Source organism: Lutra lutra, chromosome 17 (genome assembly GCF_902655055.1).
Source record: "Lutra lutra chromosome 17, mLutLut1.2, whole genome shotgun sequence".
Classification (NCBI taxonomy): Eukaryota; Metazoa; Chordata; class Mammalia; order Carnivora; family Mustelidae; genus Lutra; species Lutra lutra.
The window spans coordinates 48,153,201-48,176,846 of NC_062294.1; the positions used below are offsets into that span (position 1 = coordinate 48,153,201).

A 23,646-nucleotide genomic window follows, 5' to 3' on the forward strand; every position below is an offset into this window, starting at 1 on the left:
CTAGCCACCTCCAGAGAGTTTACTACAAAAATAAAAGAACGGAAAGGAGCATGAGCTGTGCAGGATCCGGGTGTCACGGGTGAGTTGGGGCTTGGGGTGGGTGCATCACCTGGGGAGTCGCTGGCAAAACCCAGGAAGGAAGGACTGAACAAAGGCAGTGGGACAGACCCAGGAAAGTGATGCCAGTCAGTCATGGAGGGTTCCAGAACCCACTCCGGGGCCCCCACCCATCCTCACAGACACAGAGCTCTCCTTAGATAATATATATTAAAAAATAAACCTCCAATTCAGGGTATAAAAACAGCAAAGGCACTTGGGGGTGGGGAATGGAGGGGTGGCCCCCGCCCCCCGGCAATACTGTGATGGTCCGGGGCATGGCAGGGTCACTGTGGTCCCCCTGGGAAGGAAGCCCTGAGTCCCCCAAGCACAAGACAGGAGGGAGAGAAGGCCCAGGCCATGGGAGGTTGCGGGGAGGCAGTGATCCCAGTGGGACCCCCCCCCAGGCACAGCAGCCCAGCTCCCTCTCCTCAGGCCCTTGGGGTGGAGATGCAGCGCAGCTGTGCGGTGGCGTGGCAGCGGGTGGCCCTCAGTCTTGCAAAAGGCCTGCGGGGGGTAGGAAAAGGGAGATGGGGAGAGATGAAGAGAAAGGGGGAGAGGGAGAAGGGGGGGGAAGATGGAGGGAGAGAGGAAGGGCAGAACACAGAAGAGCCTGAGAAGGAGGGCGCAGGAGGTGGAATGGGGACATGCAGGGAGACTGAGGCAGAGGGAGAGAGCAGCAGGGGGCTGTAGAGAAGGGAGCCACTGAGATGCCCACTCTGGTCCCTCCAGTTCTCCACTCACCTGCCTGGGGCCAGGAGCCTCAGGTACAGCCAGGCTGGGGGGCAGCGTTCTCCCCGAGCTGAGACAGGAGGAGTCGCAGGCGACAAAATTCCTCCTCCACCTCCTGGTTGGAGAGTCCGCAGTGAGAGAGGTCCCTCCACGGAGTCCGCTCCGTCTCCCCCCACCCCACTCCTCCCCCTAGGGCGCCACCTCCAGCTGTTTCACAGTCTCCTCCAAGCTGAGCAGCTTCTCCCGAATCTCCTGGGTCTGGTTCTGGCTCTGGGAGCCGCCACCTGGGACCCCATCCCCTTCACGGGGAGGCCCCGCCCCGCTGTCTTCCTCCGAGGGAAATAGGAGCTGCTTCAGGGACAGCACTGGCAGGGACAAGGGGACAGAGTCAGAAGCAGGGCTGGGAAAGAGGCTGAAGGCTGGCGGGGGGATCCCAGAGGGGAAGGTGGGGGCCAAGGTGGGGCTGGGGGATGTGAAGGGGTGCAGAGGAGAGGCAAGGAACACAGAGGGTGGAGAGCGTCCAGAGAGAGGCTGAACGGAAGGTCAAGGGAGGGACAGAGGTTGTGGAAGGAAGAGGGGGCTTGGGGCCACCGAGAGTGGTGATGCAGGCCGGGTGCGCTGGGCCTGGGCAGGAGGCAAGCTGGGAAGCGGGGGCTAGAGGCAGCCCCGCGCGGCCTACCTTTCTCCAGGGCCTTGGCAGCGAGCTGGCCCTCGGGGCCGGGCCTGGAGTAGGGCAGGAGCATGCTAAGGATCCTTTCTGTCCGGCCTGGGCAGGAGGCAGAAGCCAGAGGGGGTGTTCAGCTTTGCTGGGCCTCCTCGTGACGCCCGCCCCCCTCAGCGCCCCCCGTGAAGGCTCACCATCCGCTGGGGGCATCTCTCGGCCACCACCATTGCCGTTCTCCGAGCTGCTGAGCAGGGGCTCTCGGGTGCTGGGGGGAGGAAGGACTAAGTGATCCCACAGCCCTGGCCCTGGGGAGGGGGCGGCAGGGAGACAGCAGGTGGGGCGGGGGGCACAAACAGAAAAAAAAGTTGAGGCTGGGAGATGGAGACAGAGGAGCCTGGGTAGGGGCCAGAGAGGCTGTGGTGGTGAGAGAGAGAGAGACACACACACACACACCCCTCAAACTCCCCAGCTCCTCAGGCCTCCACTGTCCTCCCTCACCTGCTCGGGCTGGGCCGGGATTTGGAGCGAGAGGCGGGAGCGGGGACCTTCAAGGATCCAGCAGTCTCGGTGATGAGGGAACACCAGCTGGGGAGACAGGTCAGCGCCCCCGGGGCAGGCAGTCAGAGCCCCCCAGATCCTGTGCCGGAGCCTCCCACCCCCCAGCCCGGGCCTCCTCGTCCACCGGAGCCACCCTCACTTCTTCCGTTCCGACACGGTCTGGGCCACCAGTTCATAGATCTGTGCCTCCTGGTCCCACGTAAAAAGGACATAAAAGGCTTTGTGATCTGTGGAAGAAGGGAGAAGGGGTTCAGAGCCAAGGTCACCCGCATGTGCCTTCCCCTGAGTGTGGGCTAGAGGCTGGGGCAGCCCCTGCTGGCAGTGGCCTCGGGCTCCCACAGCTCACGCCATCCCTCACGTGCCTTGTCCCAAGGCCTCCATCTCATACCCCTCGTCCATCAGGCAGCAAGTCCCCAGTCTGGCTCGCCCCACAGACCCCTGGAGCCGCTGATGCACCTCTGCAAACCCCCAACTCTGTCCCCCCCCCACCCCCGCTCCCCTGTGGTCCCCAGGAGACAGCCAGGGGGCATCTCCCAAGACTGATGAGAGCGAGCTGCTCCCTGAAAACCCCAGGGGAGCTGCCGGGCTCCCTTCCTAAGACCCACAATGCTCCTGGTCCCCTGGTTGCCTTCTTTGCTTCTGCTGGGGCCCCCTGGCGCCCCCCCACCCCCGCATGCTCCCCAGCCCTCCCGGTGGGTCACCGCCCACGCCACAGGCTTGTGCCTCACCGGTGGCCACCTCGCGGGTGATGGCGGACGTGAGCCTCAGCACCGGCCGCAGCATGGTCTTGCCGTCGGGTGTGGGTGTCAGCGTCCGGCTGTGGGACTTGAGCAGCAGCCGCTCGTCCTGGCGCTGGAGCAGCAGCAGCAGGTCGTCCAGCAGCAGCACGTGGACCTCTGCAGGGCAAGGCCCAGGCTTAGCGGCCGCCCCTACCCGCCAGCACCCCGGCCCCAGCCCCCGCGCTCACCCACAGCCTTGTCCTTCGTCACCCGCCACGTCAGCGGGCCCTCATGCACCAGCTTCTTCTTGGTGATGTCCAGGTTCTGGAGGCAGGAGGGTGTACCCGGTCGGCGCAGGGCACGGCAGGGGAGGGGAGGGCAGGAGGAGCAACCAGCTGGGACTGAAGAGGGGCTCTGGGCGGAGGGGTGGCTCTCCTTCCTAGGGTGCATTAGCAGAGAACTCCCGGGGCAGGAGGGGCAGGGCTGCGGAGAGCAGGGGAAGGCCGGGGAGGGCAGGGCGGGCAGGGCCACCTTGAACTCGCTCAGCATGGGGTCGCTGCTCTGACGTAGGTGGGACAAGTCCAGTCGCTTCTGATAATCCTTGAGTCGCTGCCGGGGGGGAAGGGAGAGTCACGGGGAGGACCCGAAGGCTGTGGCTGACCCACAGTGACCCTGAAGGGGACAAGCCGAGGGCAGAGCTTGGCCTCCAGAGAAGGGCCCCTAAGATAGACAAGACAAAGGCCCGCCCAAGCCCCACACATGGACGCCCCATTGCCCTGGGCCCATGGCCACGGCCAGGCATACCAGCAGGTCCTCCATGTCACGCACGGCCTGGTTGACGTGGTGCAGAATTTCTCGACAGCACTCAGCGGCCAGGTCCACTTTCTCTCGTTCCGCTGGCTCCTCTGTGGCAAAGGAGAAGCAGGCCCTGGTGACCCTGAGCCAGGAAGCTCCTGGCCCGCCCCGCCCCCACCCCATGGAAGCGGGGGCCCTGCGCCGTGGGGTCCGGCGCGCTGGCACCTGTGTTCTGCCCGATGCTCTGGAGGAGCAGCGGGTACTTGGTCAGACGCTGCATCTCCGTGGGGATCATATCCTTCAGCTGCAGGCGGCGGCACCGGGGGCGGCTCTCGGCCTCCTGCGGGCAGAGTGGCGCTGAGTGGCCCAGCAGTGGGGGCACAGGGCAGGAATTTCGACACCAGCACCGCCTCCCCCAACCCCCCCACCCCCGGACCTGGGCCTCCCCCTCACCTGCACAAAAGCACAGAACCGAGGCTCCTTGCGCTGCTTGGCTTTGAGCTGCTCTAAGGCAAATGACTGGCGGCTGCAGAAGCGGGAGGAGATTTTCTGGAACCAGCTGCCTTCGGCACCATCAAACTACAGCGAGATTCAGGCCAGGGAGGGTGTCTCAGGTGGGATTGGGAAGAGCCGGGCCTCACGTGGGAACAGCTGCCTCGACAGGCGCCTGCAGTGAGCGGCCCAGACCCCGGGGTCTTAATGGGAGAGGGGCTTGAGACCAGCCTCCCTGGGCCTGGATTCCAGGTCCCTGGCTGGAAAGAGGGGACCCCAGGAGGAGGCAGGGGCTGGGCACCCTCACCCGAGCCAGCAGCACGTCTCCGATCTCCTCAATGAGGTAGCCACTATCCTGCCTGAGCTTCATCAGTCGATCGAGGAACAGGGCTGTGGAGAGCGGGAAGGGAAGGGAGCACCGTCAGGGCCGGAGCCGCAGCGCGCAGAGCTGAGCGGGAGGCAACGGTGGTTGAGCTGCAGGTGTCGGATCCTGGGGGCCGAGGGGCCGCCACCCACCCGATGCCATGCCCTTGTTGACGTGCCCCGGGGAATATGAGCTCTGGGGGGTCCGGGGCTGCCCCCAGGGCTAGAAAGGAAGCTGCTCAGTGCCAGGCACTCAAGGACAATGTGCTAGGCTCCGGTTGAGCCACTGAGGCCTTGAGGAGGGAGCCGGCAGCGGGGCGCACAGCGGGCCACAGCCCTGCACTCACAATGCACCTCGATGAGCTCGTCCAGGCTGGGGAAAATGTTCTGGAGCTCCTCCAGGGAGAAGAAGCCCCCTTCTGCCATGGGCTGGTAGAAAAGGTCATGCAGCACCCGGAGCATGCGCACATGGGCGGCCTCGGTCACCAGCAGCTCTGCGGAAGCAGGAAGCATGGTTGGGAAGGGTGCGGTGGGGGGGGGTGGGGGGTGCACACAATCTCAGAGGCAGGCTCAGGGTTGGGGGACAGGGATAACTCTCCCTGGGTGGAATCATTTGCCGCCGAACTAGCCACTGAGGATTCCTTATCCCACTGCTAGATTTCCTTGGCTGCGGCAGCCAGCCCTGGTGACCAGTGGTCCCCTGTGCCTGGCAGCCACGCCTTTCCCTGAACGTGGGATTGTCAGTGCTACACCTGGGAAAATTCCAGGCGAACTGGGATGAGCTGGCTGCACCACCACCAGCAAGCCTAAGGCTGTGTGTAGCATCCAGCAAGTCCCTCGGCCTTGGTTTCTGGAACAATGATAACCCTTTACACACACGTTGATAGCCTTGGATCCAGGGAACCCCTCTCCCCCCCCACCGCCGCGAGGGAGCATGCCTGGGTTTCAGGGGCCCCAGGAGTTCCTGGAGACTATAAACGCACAACTCCGTGTTAGGAATATTTTTCTGATGAGGGAAACGGCTGTGCTGTCCGCTACGGTACCCACTAGCCACACACAGTCCTTCGGATTTTAACTGAAATGAAATACAGTTCTGTGGTCAGTGGTACTTGTCACATTTCAAGTGCTCAACAGCCATTATGCGGCTGGTGGTAACCGTGCTGGACAGCACAGAGGCTGTGAGTTTTCATTATTCCAGAAAATTTTATCAGATAACACTGCTTTCTATTTGGCTCGTATCCTTAGAAGGATCTGGAACACAAGAAGTATTCCCCTACGGCCCTAAAACTTCCGAACGAGTTCCCCTCTTACTATTAAGCAACGTGTAAATAAAACTTCTAAACCAGAGCTTCCAAAGAAGTGTTCTACTTTTGCCAAAAGCCCACCCCACACCCAGTTCGAGATCGCAGAGAAGAATCAACATAGAAAGGATACTTCCATCATCTCCCTGCCCAGAAGCAAGCGCTGATGATACACTATCTTCCGGAACTTGTCCCCATGGCACTGCTTTTGCCTCTGAACGGTTAAGTCCACACTGGAATGTTCTTACCTGGCCCCCCACCACACTAAACACTTCCCACGAATCCCCTCAGCTCCATGACCATTTTTTGAGGTGGGAACTATTACTTCCCGAATAAGGAAACAAAGATTTCCTTGAGAAATACAACTTCATTTGGCCCTTCCAGCTCTTACCAGCTCTGCCCTGCACTAGGAAAAAAACTCGCAGCAAATGTCACTTCGACAGCTGACACATTCTTGTTTCACGAGTGGCTGTTCCACAATGTACGTGACAAACGGCCCTCAGTGGTAACAGGCTGCCTTCAAGTCCGGCCCGTGGCCTGTGGCACACAGAGATGGACAGCACCTTGTCCCTTCGCTGGAACTGGGTGGAGTCCCCTGTACTCACCACTGATGACCTCCTGCCGCTTCACCTGGCTCTTGGGCAGGCTGTGCAGAGTGCCGAGGGGGACAAGCTCCCGCCAGCCAGGGGGCTCTTCTGGTTCTAGTTCTAGTCCTGACCGTGCCGGGTCCCCTTCGTCTCCAGGCTCAGGGCTGTGAGACAGAGGTCTTGTTAGGGCCCCAGCTTGGGGCATCCCTGGGAGGAGACTTCCATTCCTAGTGTCGAAGCCCCACCACCCACCACCCCCATCGGCCCGCCCCATGGCCTTGGCATTCAAGGCCTCCAGAGCAGCCCCAAATCTCTAAGAAAGAAGAGTCCCACCCCTCTCCTGTGACCTCAGTGTCCAATACCCAGTTCTCTCTAACTCTGGCAACAACCCCTCCCCCGCCATCCTCCTGACTCTCCAGGCTGCCTCAGTAGATGGGGGAGGAATGACCTACGTGGCTCGTCGGGTAGGGCCAAGCACAGCCGTGGCAGAGCTGGGGTCCATGTCCACGTCACTCCGGGAGCGGCCCCCACCCCGGCCCTTAGCCCCGAGGCTGCCCCGGGAAGGCCGGCGGCGGTCACTCACCCGCAGGCTCTCCGAGCGCCCCAGACGCCCCGATAGCCTGGACCCCGAGGCCAAAGACAGAGTCAGGCAGAGGCCAGGACAGAGACAGGGAGAGACCAAGACAGGGACAGAGACAGGGAGAGACCAAGACAGGGACAGTTGGGAGAGACCAGGACAGAGACAGGGAGAGACCAAGACAAGACCAGAGGTGGGGAGATACCAGGTCAGGGACAGACAGGGAGAGACCAGGACAGGGACAGAAGGGGACCAAGGTAGGGGAGACCAGGACAGATACCAAACATGCAACAGAAGAGAGGAGAGAGTCAGAAGGAGCAGTGGAACTTGGGACTTTGGGCTGTTGGGGCACTGGGGGTGGTCAAGAGGGACTGGGAAACTCGGTGGGGGTGGGGAAGGAAACCCAGTCGGCGGTGGAGGACTGACCCCTCCCTTCCCTGAGGCAAGGGGCTGGGGAGGCAGAGCAGGGAGGGAGGGAGGGAAGATTTCAATACTTAGCTCTTCAGCTGGGAGGGTGATGTCCCCACCCACCCCTTGCAGGGTGAAGGGGAGGGGATGGCTCATGGGGAGAGGGGAGGGGCTGGGAGAAATGGGGGAGGGGCTAGCCCTCCCCCCACCCAGGGCCCCAGACCCACCTCTTCCATCTTCTGGGGAGAGAGGGGCACAGGGTCAGAGGAGGACCCAAATGGAACCCAACTCACCTCCCCCGCCCACCAGAGGGTCCCCAAAGCAGCGGCACAAGGACGGGCAGGGGGCAGAGCCTGCCCCCCAACTGTGAGGAGGACAGGGCCCCCAGGCTTGGAGCACAGAGGGTGGGGGCTGGAGGACAGGGCACAGGAAGGCAGGGGTGGGAGCAAGGCGCAGGGCAGTGGCTCGGAAGAGGAAAGGAGGGAATGACAACCTAAAGAAGGGTTGAGGGAGGGGGCAGGAGGAACAGGGAGGCCAAGAAGGGAGAGGAGGTGCCCAGGAGGAGAAAGAGAAGAGGAGGAGAGAAAAGAGAAAGTGGAGGACGGAAAGAGGAGGCAGAAGATGGACAGAGGGAGGAGCAGAGCAGAGTGGAGATGGCTCGGGGACAGCAGGAGCAAATGGCAGCGCGACACCCCGCACGGCACACGCGTAACCTTCCCCCCTCCCCCGGGCCTGATAAGCCCCTTCCTGCTCCCCGCACCCCTGCCCCCACACCCAGTCCCGGGCACCTCTCTGTGTCAGCACCCTCCTCAGTGCTCTCTGGGGGCGCCAGGGGCTCCAGGCTGGCCGGGCCCTGTGGTGGTGGGTCCCCCAGCTCTGGTGGGGCATCAACACCTGTGGGGTGGCAGGGAGAACAAAGCTGGCTGCCAGGCCCTTATGGCAAGACCCCCACCCTGGGGGCCTCGAGCTCCTCCTGTGGCGTGGGAGATGGGGGACGGACTGATAGAAGGGCCTCTGAGAACATGGCCACAGCAGCTGGGGCGGGGGCTTGGGGGAGCCACAGAACCAGGGAAGGTTCCACGTCCATTCCTTCCCCGACCCTCAGCCAGGACTTGCAGGGAGAGGATAGACCCCTTTTAGGAAGACTGAGGCTCAGACACGGCTTCCCAGATATAACCTAAGCCGCAGAGCTGGGACTTGAACCCAGAACTGGCCGAGCAGTTGCCTTAGATCCCTGGAGGGGACTGACAATATACTCTGAGAGGGTTCTGGGAAATGACGCCTTGGGGGCGGATGGGAAATGTAGTCCAAGGAGGGGGGCTTATGCAGCCCCAGGATAGAGGCTGGAGCCTGAGAGGACAGCCGTGAAGCAGGTGAGCAGAGGAAAGGGGGGTGGTTTCTTAATACTACTGGGGACCAAGAGCAGGGCAGGGTTAAGTGGAGAACTGAGGGGGGGGGGTCTCTTGGGGGCAGGGAGGCGCTCAAGAAACTCACCTGCTTCCCGGTCGGGGCTGTCTCCAGACAGAGGGTGTGGAGAAACTCCAGGGACGTCCTGCCCAGGAGCCCCGACATTCCGGTCCCGGGAGGGCACCCCTAGGCCTCCCCTTCTTTCCATAAGGCCTGGCTTGTCAGCTGGGGAGACATCCAGGGAGCAGGGGGGAATGAGAGCCTGCACTCCAGCCCCACCCTCCCCACAGCCCAGGAACATCCCCACCCCCTCTCCCAGGTTCCCCCCACCCCCAGCCGGCTTCAGGACCATTACCATCAGCCTCGACTTTGAGGTGTCGGAAATCAGGGGCTGAAACAAGAGATGGGGCTGTGAGGCAGGGGTGCCGTGGGGAAGCGGGGCGGGCAGAGGCCAGGCACCTCACCCTGAGGCTCGCCCCGGTTCCAGCGAGCGGCGTCCAGTAAGATGCTCAGGCCTTTCTTGGTCTTGGTTGGCTCATCTGACCGCCGATTCCCCATCATCTGAGGGAAGAAGGGAGAGTGAAGGAGGGGGCTCTCCATCTTTGAGACCATAACCGAGTAGAATCAGACCCTGGGAGCCCAGATCACGGGGCTCCCCAGGGGCCTCTGGGGAGGGAAGCGCCAGGTTTGGGTGCTCAGGGGAAGCACCTTTTTTCGGAAGAAATTCCTCCCCGACTTCTTGTCCCCGCTCTTGGTCCGCACCCCAAGGTGGCGCATGTACAGGCTGATGGCGCTGACCACAGCGGCACTGTGGGGAGGGGTCAGTCAGGGCCCCGAAATGCGTGCAGATACGCACGCCCATGGCCGGGGGTGGGGCACTGCTGTCCCCCAAGCCTTCCCTTCCGCATTCACTTCCCACCCCAGCCCCCCAACCGGTTCCAGGTGAGTGTCTGAGGAAGGGGGAGAGGGCTCCAGAGGACAGGGTCCCAATCCCCAGTCCTTCTCCCTGGGGCCTGGGGAACTAAATGCCTCTCCTGCCGTTCTCTCTACTTCTCTCATCACCTCTTTTCCTCGTCGGGAGAGATGGTGTGTCTGTAAAAAGAAGGAAAAAGTTTGCGACAAACTTGCTAAGCCTGGATCCCTGTCTATCCAGCACAGATGTCCGGGGTGCTGCCCCTTAGACGCAGGAACAGAGAGACGCGAGGCGGAGAGGGAGAGAGGGCCACGGCTGTGGGGAAGGAGGAGCACAGCAGAGAGGAGCGTCTCTTGGGAGCTCGGAGCAGCAAGGACAGGACCCAAGCGCCAGGCCCAAACACAAGACCATGGAAAGCCCTGGAAACTGGGAGGGTGCCCCAAAGCTGGGAAGAGACAACACAAGACCAGCTGAATTACAAATGCCAGGGATGGGGAAGCCAGAAGGCAGGGGAAGAGCCCAAAGGTTAAGGAATGAACCCTGAGCTGCAGGGACCCCACCCCCACGCCAGGCTGGGGAGCGGGCGGGCCCCACTCACTGCATCTCCTCCAGGTGGGTCAGTAGCCGCTCGGCCAGGTGCCGCTCCCGGGCCTCAAAGCTGGCACGGTCCCGCCCAACCCAGGCCTCCAGCTGGGTCAGGTCGTGCTCCCAGGGTGTCATGCCCATGAGCCGCTTGGAGCGGAAGTCCTCCAGCAGCCGGCTGACGGTGGCCTGCTGGTTCTGCACCACGTCCTGCACAAAGTGCCGCTGGACATCCTCGGAGAGGAGGTCGGGTCGCGTGCGGTCTGCAGGGACACGGGCAGGGGGCTGGGGGTCGTTCCCACCTACCCTCAGACCCCCCGACGGGTGTGCTTCCCTGGGTTGCCGGGGCCAGGGGCGAGGACGGGAGTCTGTGCTGTCCATGGGGGCAGGGGAGTATGGCCTCCCGCCCCAGGGCTCCCCTGCCGGACACCTCTCCCTCACCCACAGTCCCCTTCTCTCCTTACCGAGTTCAAAGGAGACAGTGGGAGGGACCGGCACCCGCAAAACCTGCTCGGGCCAGAGAACAGGGTGAAGGTGAAGACCAGGGCAGTGATGGGGTCACCACACTGGTGCCTGCTGGGAATGATGGTCTGAGGGGAGGGAGCCGGGGAGGGAGGGACAGGTGGGCACCGAGTCTCCCCAGGACCAGGATGTGGGGGGACTGGGGCCCCTCAGAGGTGTCTCTCACCGCGGTCTTGTCCAGGAAGCTATGGTAGAAGTCGAGGAAGGCCTTCTTGGCCTCTTTGGGACCCAGGGAAGCCAGCATGTCTGCGTGCAGGCAGCAGAGCTGGGGAGACAGAGAGCATCACGTGTCCTCTCCCTCCCAGCCCCAAACCACATTCTCCCTTGAAAAGCTTGAGGCTCACGTCCTCTGGTTAAGAGCTCCCTGGTCTCTACCACCCCCACGCCCGGGCCCTTGCCCCTCTTGGCCTCCCTGGGGGCCAGCGTGACCATTTGCTCATTTTCTATCCTGTGAAGTGGCTATGGTTTGGTTTCCTGCTGTCTGCTACCACGCTGAGAAGCCCGGGGCCTGTAGCGTGCTGTTCTAACCCTTGGTCCACGTTCACCTGGCCAGTCGTGGGCACTGGTCGTTATCGACTTTTATAGATGAGAACACTGGGCTTAAGTAGCTTGCCCCAGGTCACGCTGCTACTTACTTAGTGGCAAAGCTGGGGTTAGAATTTAGAGAGCCTGTTCCCCTAGAACCCATAGCCTAGAAATACTGCAAAAACCTGAGGGACACGCGTGTGTATGTGTGAGAGAGAGAGGGAGGGAGGTTCGGCCCATCGGTGCCCCAGAGAGGCCCCGAGCACAGTGGGGGCTAGGCAAATAACCAGGTGGACCAGTGGGGCTCACTCATTAATAACCAGGTGGACCAGTGGGGCTCACTCATTCACTCACCACTCGTCCCCTGAGCTCGCCTGCCCTTCAGCCCATGCCGGGCAGTGCCGGCAGCGCACTGCCCGCTCCCACCTGTCTTGGCTCCTGGCGTCTCTCGTTGGGTAAGGAACACAGTCTGTGTGCCAAGGCCTTACCCTGGTAGGGGTGGGACTCTGTTTTCCTGCCACAAACACTTCCAATCTCTGCACACCCCCAAACTCCATGACAAAACCCCACAAGAGGCCCACAGGAAGCAACCCAGGGCCACAGCTATCTCCTGGCTGCCTGCCCAGCTGCCGAGGCGAGGACGCTGCAGCAGGCCAGAGTCTGAATGCTGGGGGCCACACGGGTCACCTCGGCCAAGCCCCCGGCTCTGGCTGGGCTTGTTTCCACATCTGTAAAAGGACATGGCAGTCAGCACCCTCCCTGGGCTGAGTTCAGGAGCCCAAGTTCTAGAAAGCTCAGGCTCACTAGGGGGACCTCCTTGCCCAGAGGGGCACAGCCTCCATTCGCAGGGGAGGGGCAGCCACTCTTCTGGAGAGAAGGCATTTTCCCGATTTCCTGCCCATTTCTGAAGCTCCGGGGTCAGTCGATGCACCCCTCTTTCTCGGAGCCCCAGGCATCCCAGCCCTGCAGCTCTCACATGTCTGGCCGGCGGGGGGATGTACCCTGTTGTGCACTTCCAGTCCGGTCCAGTGCTCTGGGCTACACCCTAGTTGCAGCCTGGGCTGGGCCACCCTGGGTCGGGCCACCCTGGGTCTCCTTGCGACAAGGACCTTGTCCCCAGAGCGCCCCCCTCAAGCCTGCGCAGTGGCCTCTTCCTTCCTGAGTCACGCACTGGGCTCTCCAGACCCTACAGGGCAGCATGGCCGCCCCTGACAGGGCCCAGGAAATTTCTGCCTCGTATGTGGGATAATGAATTCTGCTCGCTCTGCCGTGTGGGCTGCTTGGGGTGGTTCCTTGTTTCTGGGGCAGCCAGACCTGGGAAGGCCAGGGGCTTCCCTCCCACAGCCCCGGGCCCTGAATGATGGACGGGTGGCCCCTGTGGAGGCCGCAGAAGAGGATTCCACTTCCAGGGTCAGCGGGAGGGGCCATGGACGGGTGACACAACCACGGGTAGGGAATGGGGCGGGGAGCCCGGGGCTCTGCTGGATTCTGGGGTCTCCACTGCTCTCTGCCTGACCCTGCTCTGAGTACCCTGCCCCCTGTACTCGCTCCTTGTGGGGATTTCCACGGGGCACCCGCAGTCTTGCCTGGGTCGCATGCCTAGCACTCTGGCTCTCTCTTCTAGATCTCACGCTGTGTGCTCTGGATCTGTTTCCCGGACCCTCCCAGCTGGGCTTCTCTGGCTGGTCTCACTGAGCGGGGTGGCCAATCCGGGTCTCAGCCCTCCCTCTGCCCACGCAGCCCCGCCCTCACCAGGGGTCCCGGTTCAAACTGCAAGGCCACATGCTGCAGGAAGGCCATGAGGTGGGCAGGCCGCCGCTTCACCTGCTCCAGGCTCTGGAACTGGCTGTTGTGCTCCTCTGCGTTCTGAGGGCGGAGGGCGAGGCGGTGAGACAGTGGGGAGCAGAGAGGCGCCTTGGGCTTGACCCCTCCCCTCCCTGGCAGCGATGACACCGTAATAGCCAGGACTGGGGCTGGTGTCAGGGACAGCAGATGAGTCAGCAGTACAACGGTGGGTTATGAGGACGAACATCAGCAAAGGGAGTAGGGATCTGTGCTGCGATTAAGGGGCGTGAAAAAGCCCACGGCTAGAGTTATAAGGGTGGGAGTCCACGCTATGATGGGACACCAAGGATGAAGCGGGAGGGAACAAGGATCGTGGTACCCAGATTACAGAAAGAGGGACAGACAGTGAGAGGAGGCGGGGGCCAGCATCCCACGGGGGACCTGAGGAGGGAGGGGACACTGAGGATGGGACTTGAGGGCTGGGGCCCACGGAGGTTGGGACAGAAGATTTTCCACCCCATCTCCCCCTCACCGTCTCCAGCTCATTCTCAAAATCCTCATCCTCAGCCCCAATGATGCTGACTGGCACCAGGCCAGGCCGCGGTGGTCCTGGGGCCTATGGAAGAGGAGGGATGGCTTCAGCTCGGGGTGCAATGCCAACCCACAGCCCCCCCAGTCCCCTACCCCTAGGCTCTCTCCACTCACCAGCCCTCGGGCGATGTCCTCTGCCTCCATGGGCTCCACAGGGCTGGGGAACAGGAAGGGCCACGGTTAGGGGGGGCAGGAGACAGTGGCACAGGGCGGTTACTCACAGATTCTTGGCCCAGGTGTGAAGGTGAGTAAACAGCGTCCCCCGCCCCAATCCTGGCCTCCACAGCTCAATGGGGCCTCTGTGTGGCGACAAAGAGCCCTTCAGAGGCCAGCCAGGGCGGGGAGCCCAAGGACAGGGAGCCTTGGGAGGGTGGGGGAAGCGATGGAGGCCCAGGAGCCAGGGTCCCTAAGAGAGCTGTGGCCATGAAAGCCTGTGATTTGGGGTCTCTAACGGGGAACAGGCTGGGGGCCTGGAATCCTGGGTCTGAGAGAGGAAGGGCTGAGGGCCCGGACTCCTGGGTCTGAGGGAGGAGGGGCTGAGGGCTTAGATTCCTGGGTCTGAGGGAGGAGGGGCTGAGGGCCTGGACTCCTGGGTCTGAGGGAGGAGGGGCTAGGGGACTGGACCCCTGGGTCTGAGGGAGGAGGGGGCAGCAGGTTAGGTCTGAGAAAGGAGACCTGACTATTGGGTCTGAGGGAGGAAGGGCTGGGGGCTTGAGTCCTGGGTCTGAGGGAGGAGGGGCTGCAGGTTGGTCTGAGAAAGGATAGGCTGGGAGCCTAGATTCCTGGGTCTGAGGGAGGAGGCACTGGGAGTCTGGACTCCTGGGTCTAAGGGAGGAGGGGCTGGGGGCCGGACTCCTGGGTCTGAGGGAGGAATGGGCTGCAAATTGGGTATGAGGAAGGAGAGGCCAAGGGCCCAGACTTCTGAGTTTGAGGGAGGAGGAACTGGGGGCCTGGACTCCTCGGTGTGAGGAACGAGAGGCCAGGGACCTAGACTCCTGGGTCTGAGGGAGGAGGGATTGGGGGCCTGGACTCCTGGGTCTGAGGGAGGAGAGGGCTGCAGGTTGAGTGTAAGGAAGGATAGTCTGGGAGCCTAGATTTCTGGGTCTGAGTGAGGAGGCACTGGGAGTCTGGGCTCCTGGGTCTGAGGGAAGAGGGCGCTGCAGGCTGGGTCCTAGGGAGGCAGGGCCTGGGGGCTAGCAGAGTTGGGAAGGTTAAAGGAAAGGTAGAAAGGAGATAAATGGGGTGTGTGGGGGCTGCTCTCCTAGACCTGACAGGCTTGGGGCCGGATGTTGCCTCTGAACCCACCAGCCCCACTTCCTGTGACAGGAAATCTAATGGCAAATCCCCCAACCCCCAACTCTCCCCACATAAGAAAACAAAACTCTGAACCTCTTTCCAGAGACCCAGAAGTCGCTTTCCCTCAGGGACCTGGTATCTCCCCCTGCTTCCAATCCCATAAAACAAGGGATGGTCCTCAGCCAGCTCATCCCCAAGGTGTGTCTGTCTCCCCTGCCCTGCCTCCATCTGTCCCGCTGGCTCTCCTTCTGTGGCCAGCTATCTGTCCTCTGGCTGTCTGTCCCTTGAATGTGCTTGAAGTCTTTGCCTCTCTTCTCTGGGTCTCCTTCCCTCTCTCCCTCCCTTCAGACCTGTCTCCCTTTCCCACCATCTCTGCCCTCCCTCCCCCTCCACCACCTTGCCCTAGCTCCGTTGTTGTCTCTCCCCTCTGTCAGTGTCTGTCTTCCCACATCTGGTTCTGCAGCCACCTGAGTCCTTGAGTCACTGTGTCATGCACTCTCTCTCTCCCCGGCTCTCCCATCATCTCCCTTAGACTCTCTGCTTTCCTGTGTCTTCCTACCACCATCTTCTCGGTCCTTAATTAGTCTGACTAAAGCCACGAGAGCCTGTGTCAGGCGGGAAGGAGGTGGGGAGGAGTGGACCAGTGGGGTAGTGGGGGGAGGGGAGGGGGTTCCCCCCACAACCCAAAGCTATTTACAGCCCCGGCTGCCTGAGGCTCACCCTTCTGCCTCCTTCACAGGCCTCCTCCCTAGCACTCAATAAATGGTGGGTAGGATTTTGTTTATGACCATGAAACAGTGATGCTTTCTGGAGTGTCCCTGTGTCATCCCATGGGTTCCCCAGAGCACACGACATTCCCTTTCTCTTCCTTAGAGCACCTCTGTCCACCTCCAAGCTCAGGTGATTTAAGATTTGAGCATTGTTAAATCTTCACGTAAATAAACTTGCAAACCGGCACCAAAAAAAAAAAAAAAGCAATTATTTATTACAAAAGCTAAACTTACCTAGCACTTAACAGCGTGCTAGGCATTGCTCCAAGTGCTTCTCACATCTGAACTCACTCAACGCTCACAACCACACGCACCCCATGCAATTAGTACTCCCGTTGGAGACAGAAAACCTTCACCAGGCCACCGGCAGCAACTTCTGGAAAACATGACCGCACACATGGAAGGTCCATGCTCACCCCACTGCGGGGGCGGGGCGGGGGGAGGTTCAACAGAGGCAGGGAGATTCCAAAAAGGGCAAAGGAGAGGACACATGTCATGTGAGCAAATGCTCAGGGCCAGGCAGGCCCCAATCATGCACCTGATGCCTATTACCTCTGCATTCCTCATCACGGAAACACGAAACAGTGGCTAACCATTAGTGTGCGCTAAGAGTCATAAAGTATATGCCAGGCATAACATTATTGCTTTACAGGTATTAACTCATTGAATCCTCTAAATGACCCTTGGAGGTCAGTTTTGTAACTATCTTCATTTTACAGAAGAGAAAACCGAGGCACAGCTCTTAAGGGACAGAGTGAGGATTCAGATCCAGGCGGTCTGACTTCAGAGTTTACACATTTAACTATGAGAATGTGCTCCTTCAGAGCATGGGGAATCCCACCCCCCACCCCAACCTTAGAAAACTAAAATCTGAACCGAAGTTGAGGCACATCTGATCCCTTGATGGTGTCTGGGAAAGTTAGGGGTCTGTGGGCACTGTGACTTGGGCAGGAGTGCTCAGGCTGCTCCACAGAGGCTTAGGGCTCAGAGAGCATTCTGGAAGGGAAGGTGGGGGGTTGGCTGCTTAGAAGATAGACGGTGAGGGGGTACCACAAAGGGATTCACACACTGAGGCTGTCAAATGTGTTTGTAGGCAACTGAAAAGGCCAACCGTCCAGCATCAGGGACACTGTGTCCATGGGACTGGGGGTGGTGGCGGTCAGGGAAAGTTTAGAAGGTTCTTAGAGGTGTGGGTCTTAGAGCAAAGCAGGCACCAGTCGGGGATTTGGGCACCTGGATTCTATGCAAGGTTCGGGGTCTATAAGACACTGAGTGGATGACCCGGGTCCCCAAGAACCTCCGGAAGCCATAAACAACTAAAAATACAGAGTAGTCAAGGTAAGTCCACAAGGGGCCCTTGGAAAGTGTAAGGCTCCAGATTCTCTTCTATTGGCAAGTTCAAACAAGTGGATCAACACGGAGGATCACACCGGATCATGATTCCGTATGTAAAGCAGCCAGTCTAGGGGACCTATGGAGACTTAAAACGGGAGCAAAACTCTATAGGCGCATGTGGTGGTCCCAAGACCCAGGATTCTAGGGGGTGATACTGACCGATGGGGACCCCACATCTGTAAGAAGCCGAGTTACCGGGGGTGGGTAGCAGGAAACTGGTAGGTCTGTAGGACCTTGCAATTTATATGGAACGTGGGGCATCTACACCAGCCCCAAATCCTACGTGGGACGTGGCGGGTCTACGCGGGCCCCAAATCCTACTACAAGGGACGTGGCGGGGCGCACGGCGAGGGATGATGGGGCGGACCTGCGGAGTCAGGGTCTGACGCCCGCCGGGGGCCGCGTCCCTCACCTGCTCCGGGTCGTAGGAGAATCCACCACAGCAGCCAGAACCGAAGCCTCTGCGTGCCGGCTCCCCACCCCCCGCCTCCGAGTCGCTCTAGCGCCCCAGCGTCTACCTTTGCTTCCAGCTCCACTCCTCCCGCCAGCCGCTCTAGCCTAGCTGCTGCCGGGTTCCTGCCCGGGAGACTCTACTTCTCCCGCCGGCCGCTCTAGCTCTCCACTGCGCCACGCTGGCCCGAAAGGGCCGCTCTGGCCTGCCTTGGAGGGCTGGCGTTTCCGTATCTCGACTGCCCCTGTCACTCTACTGTGCCCCGCCCCCCGCCCCCGCCCCCCGAGCCAGACTACAGAGTCGTTCCAGCTCCCCCCGCCCGGGGCTCAATCCGAGATCTCCGAGTCGCCCCTGGCCTTTAGTCTCCGGCCTGGGTTCCCCACCCTATCTTGCCTTCCTAACTCCGGAAACAGCTGAATTTCCAAAGCGGACACTAATTTTCCCGGCACCCTCACCGCCCCGGCCGCACACTTTGTGCTGGGACGTAAAGCAAAACTTCTGGGTGCCAGGCTACCTTTCCCCCTGACGTGCAGTGTAACCTGGAAAAAGTAATTACTTCTTCCCGAGACTCAGTCTTCCCTCCTGTACAATGGGGGAAGATCTACAGCTCTGTCATCTACAACCCATCTCTCAGGGTATATAATTAATGGCCCAGAAAAAGAGCTTTCCAAAAAATGCTTTCAAACGCGCTCTGCAACTTTCAGCATAACAGGGGCCTACCGCGTAGTTATTCACGTTTTTCCTTTTCGGTGGCCCTATAGCATGTGGGGTTGGAGGACGGGGCTTGAAAGCACCTGCAAGTTCAAATCCCAACTCCACTCGGTCTCACGGTGTGTGGACCCTGGGACGAGTCGGTTCCGCTCTCTAAGCCTCAGTTTCCCCACCCGTACAATGGGAGTGATCATCCATCCTCCGCGGGACAGTTGCGAGGCCTTGACCCCGGCCTTGCACCCTTCATCCCCACTTACTGGGCACTCGGCAGGTGTCAGTTCTCCTCTCTTTGCTCCCCTTGACAGATGGGGAAACTGAGGCCCACGGAGGGGCGGCCGCTGGCTCTGAGGGGCGCCGAGGAGGCCCCTGCACTGCCGGCAGCGCCCCGGCCCCCTCCCTCCTCCTCCCCACTTCCCTTGGCAGCGGAGGGGCGGGAGGCCGGGCGGGGCCGGGACCGTGTACCTGGAGTCTGGCGGGGAGGTGACCGGCGGGGCGCCCGAGGTCGGGCTCGGCGATCCCGGGCCCTGCGTCCCGGCTCCCGCTTCCTGGCTCTGGCGGGGCAGGAAGTTGGGGCGTTTTTCCGGAGGCCCCCGCCCCGCCGCCCCTCCCCGCTTCCTGCCCGCGCCCCGCGCCCGCCCGGCACCTCCGCTTCCTTCCCCTTCTCGCCGCCCGCCGGGCCCCTCCTTCCCCCGCTCGGCGGGGGACCAGCCGGCCCCGGCCCCGCCCCGGCCCCGCCCGGCTCCTCCCGGCTTTGTCAGTCTGTCTGTCCGCGGGTCGCGGGCTCCAAGCTTCTTGCCTCCATCGGGTGTCCACTATCGCCTCCCCGGCGGGATGGGGGCCGTCTCGCCGCAGCCTCCCCTGCTTTGCGTTTGGGTCTCTTGGTCTTCCTCTCTTTCTTTGCCTCGCTGTGCGTGTTTCTGTCCGCGTCCCTCTCTGTCTGCCCCTCTGGCTCTCCTTTCTCCGTGGGGGATCTTTTCCTCCCGCTCGCGGGCCCCTGCTTCTCCGCGCTGTCCCTCCCCTCTGTCGCATCTCTTGTCTTCCCCTCTCCCGGTCTCAGTATCTTTCTGCATGGTCACCTCAGTCATTTACCCAAACACTGCTTTCTCTAGAGTCCCAGGGGTCAGCCTCTCTGTGTCCATTTTTCTACGGACCTTTCTTTCCTTTCTCTGTCTCCTGCTTTTTCTCTGTCCCCCCGATTCCCTGTCCCTTCATTGTCTTTCTCTTCACTTGATCTGTCTCTCCATCACTATCTCTCTGTGTCCGTCTGTCTCTTCTCCCAGAAACCCTGCGTCCCTGTGCCCCTCACCCCAGTCCCCAGATGACAGCCACAGATTCTCCCCAGATGTCCCTGCTGCAAGTCCATTCCCAGAAAAGAAAAGGTGTGGCCTGGCTGTAGTCAGCAGGGGGTACCAGCCCCACCAGACGGGTGCCTGTGTTTGTGCGACTGAAATATGAATAAATAAATATGGTCACCTGCCTCCTGTGTCCCCTGCCTGCTCAGGGACCTAGCCTAGGGTGAGGCGCTTCTCCAAACACTTCTTATTTCTGTCTGGTTACCTGGCCCCAGGTGTAGGGAGTGGGCATGGGTGGGGGTTGGGGGATCGGTGGGGGCAGGATCCTGGGTCTAAGAGAGAAGGGGCCCGAGGCCTGGACTCCAGGGTCCCACCAGAAGAGGGGAGCATCCCCATGAGATCCACGACTCCTGCCAAGGTCTGCGTAGGGAGGGATTTATTATCACTAAGTGGCCATGACAGAGCAGGGAGGGGGAGGGGACACTAACGAGGCTCAGCAATCAGGTCCCCTGGAGGCAGCGATTAAGGGCTCATTACCCGCTGGGTGTGGGGGGGAGGCTGGGAAAAGCTGCAGGAGGAGGGCTGAATTGGGGTATGTGCAGGGGGATGAGGATAGTCTAGAAGGAAGAAGAGCAGACATGCTCAAGGGGGAAGTTGAGTCAGGACACTCCTGGGAAAGATGATGAAAAGAGAACCAGAGGGGGCGGGGAGGGGGACACCAGAGCTGGCAGCCCAGCCAGCCAGGGCAGCCCACAGGGTCAGGGCTTCTCCAGCTGGACGTCCCCATCTCCGATGTGGAGGCTGCCCACGTCCTGGTAGGTGCCTTGGAGGCCTCGGGAGATGTCCTCATACATGGAGCAGTCATCCAGGTTCAGGCCCTGGGGTGAACATGTGGTGGGGGGCCTCAGCGCCCTGATGCCCAGACCCTGCCCCCAGATGACCCCAGGGAGGACCCCCATGAGAACCCCAATGCACATGCCCCTTGCCTGTCCCCACCCACCGCTCACCTCATATAGGTTTTCATCTTCATAGTCATCTGGGGCATCCATCCCAAACTTCATATTCTGCCATCGTTTCTGGGAGGGGGTGATTGGGAGCCTCAGTGAGGGGGTGTGGGGGGAGAATATGTTTTCCCGAATAACACTCTGGGGTGCCGAGAGGTGCTTTACCAGAGAGGGTAAGGACTGGGCCCAAAGCCACACAGCAGTTGAGTGGCAGGTGTCTCTGGGTCCCCGCCTTACTGCTTTTGTACAAATAACAACTCTCCTAGAAATGGCAGTGGCTGGACTGTCCACCTAAGGCAGGGTTGGAGCAATTCAGTGACTCCAGGAGGACAGCCAGTCCCCAGTCTTCCCTGGCCGCATCTGAGGGCCCCTGCGCTCCTGGAGGGGGGGCGGCTAGAATGAGACACCATGGCTAGGGGGTGGGGGGCCAGGGGCCAGAGTGAGGTACACCTGGGGGGGGGGGTAATGAGGACAACCCTGCAAGGAGACCGAGCAAGGATGCGCCACTGGGCCCCGCACCCTTTACAAATTCAGGTGTCCCTCAGTCCTGTGAGGGTGCTGTCACTCTCCCATTTTAGGGGGACCTCCACCTCAGCGGGCCCCAGTCCCTAGGGGCTCACCCTGAACAGCAGCAGGGTCCCAGGCACCACGGCGCAGAAGAGCAGGACAATGCCCTCGGCTGTGATGAGGTTGTTCTTGGTGGCTTCTCCCATGTCCAGGAAGGGTCTGGGGAGCCGCTCTGAGAGGAGGGGAGCTGCTCAGAGCATGAGGGCCTCCCACCCCCAACCCGCCCGGCATCCCAGTCGTGTCCGGCAAGACGGAAACCACCGAAGCCCCCCACCTGCAGTGAGCATGAGTGGGAAGCAAGGATGCCCACAAGGGAAGGGGGCGCCGGCTCCACCCCGTCGCTCAGGTGGGGCAGAGGTGGGGTGGAAGGGGGCCGGGGCGCTGCCGGCTGGCTCACCGCGCACGCGGATGTAGGTGCCGCAGGAGTACTGTTCGTTGACTTTCTGGTTGAGAACTCTCTCCTCCACCCGGCACCTGTACAGGCCTCTGTGGCTCTTGTTCGCGGCCTGGATGCTCAGCTCGCTGCGGGGGCCCTGGCCGTAGCTCCAGAACAGGTCGGGCCAGGTGGCATTGCCGTGGATGATGCGCCACCACGTGACGTTGAAGGTGCTGTCGCGGCTGCTGTGGTTGTACAGGCACGGGACGTGGACCTCCTCCCCTAGGCTCACGGTCACTGAGGGCGGGCCCTCGTCCACCCACAGGGCCTGGCACCTGCGGCCTGCAGAGACGCGGAAGCGTTGGGGACTGTGATGGGGACCCAGGCCCCAGCAGTGGCAGCAGCCCAGGGTGCATGTGTGTGGGGGGGGTAGGAGGTTGAGGACACTCCCCGGGGAGAAGAGGGGGCTGGGGGAGGGGGCCCACAGCGCAGGGAGTGAGGTTGCCTCTGTAGGGAGAGTAGTACCAAGGGGAGCAGAGACAGGGCACACCTGTGGAGGATGGGGACAAGGACACCCCTGTGGGTGCCCCCCCCGCCTCTCCAGTGTGCCTCTTGCCACCCTTCCCACCTGTGCTCTGTGCTTTGGCCCCACTGAACTCACAGGCATTTGGATATTTGGCATCCTAGTGGCAGACGTGCCCCTGTCCAGAATCCGTTTGGGCCTCACCGCCTCCTGGAGGCCTTCCAGGCTCACTTTCCCATCAGTCCCCAGCCCCACCTGACACCTGGCACTTTATCTGGTATAATCTCACAAAAGCCTTAGAGGTAGGTTCTCTCATTAACCCATTTTATAGGTGGGACAGCTGAGGCCCAGGGAGGGCAAATTTGTTGTCTGGCATCATGAGGGCAGCAAGAGTGGTTGGTGTTTCAAACCCTGAGCCTTTGGGCCCCCCTTGCCCTGTGACCTCAGGCCCATCCCTCATTGCTTCTGTCAACCTGGGGGTTAGGAGTGACCTCAGCTGGCGGCTGGGCTGGGGGTTAGGGGAGGGCCTCAGCAAGGTGGTTGGCTGCTGAGGAAACCCCAGCTTCCAGTACCACCCCCCCACGAAGGCCAGCCTCTTCTGGAAGGAGGAGGTGGGAGGTGAGGAAGAGAGGAGGAGGAAGAGGTGGGGAGAGAGGCAGCAACCTCAGCTCCAGTGGTCACAGCCCCACCAGCTGGCATTGTGTGGGGTGGGGGTGGGGTGGGGGTGGGGTAGCCAGCCGGGAGGGCAGCGTGGATGAGGCACCCCCTTCCCCAGCACTGAAAGGGGGCTCCCTATGCAGTGGGGTGACTGAGATTCAAGGCAGAGAAGGAGAAACCGGTTTCTTCTTTCTGAAGCTGAGCCCTACCCCCCAAGTCCCCTTCCTGCCCCAGGTCTGAAGCTCAGTCAAGGGCGACCTTAGTTCCTTATTTTGACCTGTGGGGTTGAGGGGGTGGGGAAGTCGTCTGTTGCCCCTGTCTCCTTCCATGTGGCTGTGGACGCCCCTTAAACTTTGCTGAACCCCCTCTGGCCTACCCTGGTCCCTGCAGCCTGCCCAGGAAGGCTGCTTCAGGGGCTCTCCCAGCACTGCCCTCCACACCTGCTGGCTCCTCGCCCCCTGAGCAGGGCCTTTCTCTCTGCCTGAGCCCTCTCTCCAGCCTCCTCAATCCTCCCCACCCCACTGCTCCGCCCCCTGCCCCCCCGCCCAGCACCAGCCTGTCAGCAACGTACCCAGGCCAACAGCAGAGATTAGGAAGAAGAGCTCGATGGTGGCGCGAAGCACTTGGAGGACTCCGGGACCCCCAGGCATCTCTCCCAGTGGGTTGGTTGGTCTGGGCTGCAGCAGTCCTGGGGTACCAGATTCCACCTCGGCTGGCCCGAAACCCCGCCCTACTTCCTGCCCAGCCCTGCCGGAGATGGGCTCCAATGGCCCCGCTGCTGGGCCCTTCTGCTCTGGGCCCCTGGGGCAGCCCCTGCCGGTGAGCTGCAGGCCCCGGGTGGAGAGAAACTGCTCCCTGCACCTGTGGCCACAATTCCCCTGAGGGGAGGCTGTTGGGAGGGAGGGGAAAGAGACCAGTCCTGGCAAGGAAGCCCCAGGGAGCCAGAGTTCGAGGTGCCCCTGCCTGCAGGCGGTCTGTCGGGGCGGT

The 23,646-nt window shown here is 61.5% G+C and overlaps 2 protein-coding genes across 9 annotated transcripts; both read right to left on the reverse strand.

Moving 5' to 3' along the window:
• Positions 1–248: 248 nt before the first annotated feature.
• Positions 249–18,957, reverse strand: ARHGEF1 (Rho guanine nucleotide exchange factor 1). 8 transcript variants are annotated; one of them, XM_047710293.1, is made up of 32 exons: positions 18,884–18,957; positions 18,703–18,791; positions 13,732–13,774; positions 13,559–13,642; positions 12,994–13,107; positions 10,883–10,981; positions 10,659–10,701; positions 10,211–10,457; positions 9,762–9,791; positions 9,408–9,507; positions 9,164–9,260; positions 9,055–9,090; positions 8,787–8,924; positions 8,081–8,186; positions 7,520–7,531; positions 6,760–6,927; positions 6,326–6,471; positions 4,767–4,913; positions 4,364–4,446; positions 4,018–4,143; positions 3,790–3,904; positions 3,574–3,674; positions 3,301–3,378; positions 3,018–3,093; positions 2,779–2,946; positions 2,190–2,277; positions 1,991–2,077; positions 1,687–1,757; positions 1,508–1,594; positions 1,030–1,193; positions 841–943; positions 249–603 (listed from the first exon to the last, which is right to left on the reverse strand). In XM_047710293.1, exons 3-31 carry the CDS (start codon positions 13,759–13,761, stop codon positions 860–862), a joined length of 2,925 nt encoding a protein of 974 aa, XP_047566249.1. In that variant the 5' UTR covers positions 13,762–13,774; positions 18,703–18,791; positions 18,884–18,957; the 3' UTR covers positions 249–603; positions 841–859. The 8 variants fall into 8 exon arrangements, with proteins under 8 accessions (XP_047566249.1, XP_047566244.1, XP_047566241.1 ...); XM_047710288.1 differs by lacking the exon at positions 18,884–18,957 and adding an exon at positions 15,918–16,059 and having other exon boundaries at positions 7,520–7,528; positions 18,703–18,855; XM_047710285.1 differs by lacking the exon at positions 18,884–18,957 and adding an exon at positions 15,918–16,059 and having other exon boundaries at positions 18,703–18,855.
• A 994-nt stretch (positions 18,958–19,951) lies between these two features.
• On the reverse strand, positions 19,952–23,384 carry CD79A (CD79a molecule). The gene is made up of 5 exons (XM_047710295.1): positions 23,231–23,384; positions 21,501–21,821; positions 21,157–21,275; positions 20,540–20,608; positions 19,952–20,410 (listed from the first exon to the last, which is right to left on the reverse strand). The coding sequence occupies exons 1-5, from the start codon at positions 23,307–23,309 to the stop codon at positions 20,291–20,293; spliced, it is 708 nt and encodes a 235-aa protein (XP_047566251.1). The 5' UTR covers positions 23,310–23,384; the 3' UTR covers positions 19,952–20,290.
• Between the last annotated feature and the right edge of the window lie 262 nt (positions 23,385–23,646).

Coding starts and splice junctions, on each gene's coding strand:
- CD79A (XM_047710295.1), bottom strand. CDS start 23,309: ATGCCTGGGGGTCCCGGAGTCCTCCAAGTGCTTCGCGCCACCATCGAG. Junction 21,822..23,230: donor AATCTCTGCTGTTGGCCTGG/GTACGTTGCTGA, acceptor GCGTCTCTGCAG/GCCGCAGGTGCCAGGCCCTG. Junction 20,411..20,539: donor AAGATGAAAACCTATATGAG/GTGAGCGGTGGG, acceptor TGTTCACCCCAG/GGCCTGAACCTGGATGACTG.
- ARHGEF1 (XM_047710285.1), bottom strand. CDS start 15,943: ATGCCTAGCACGCTGTTAAGTGCTAG. Junction 13,108..13,558: donor TTGAGAATGAGCTGGAGACG/GTGAGGGGGAGA, acceptor CTCCGCCCTCAG/AACGCAGAGGAGCACAACAG. Junction 4,144..4,363: donor GAGACGTGCTGCTGGCTCGG/GTGAGGGTGCCC, acceptor ATCTCGCTGTAG/TTTGATGGTGCCGAAGGCAG.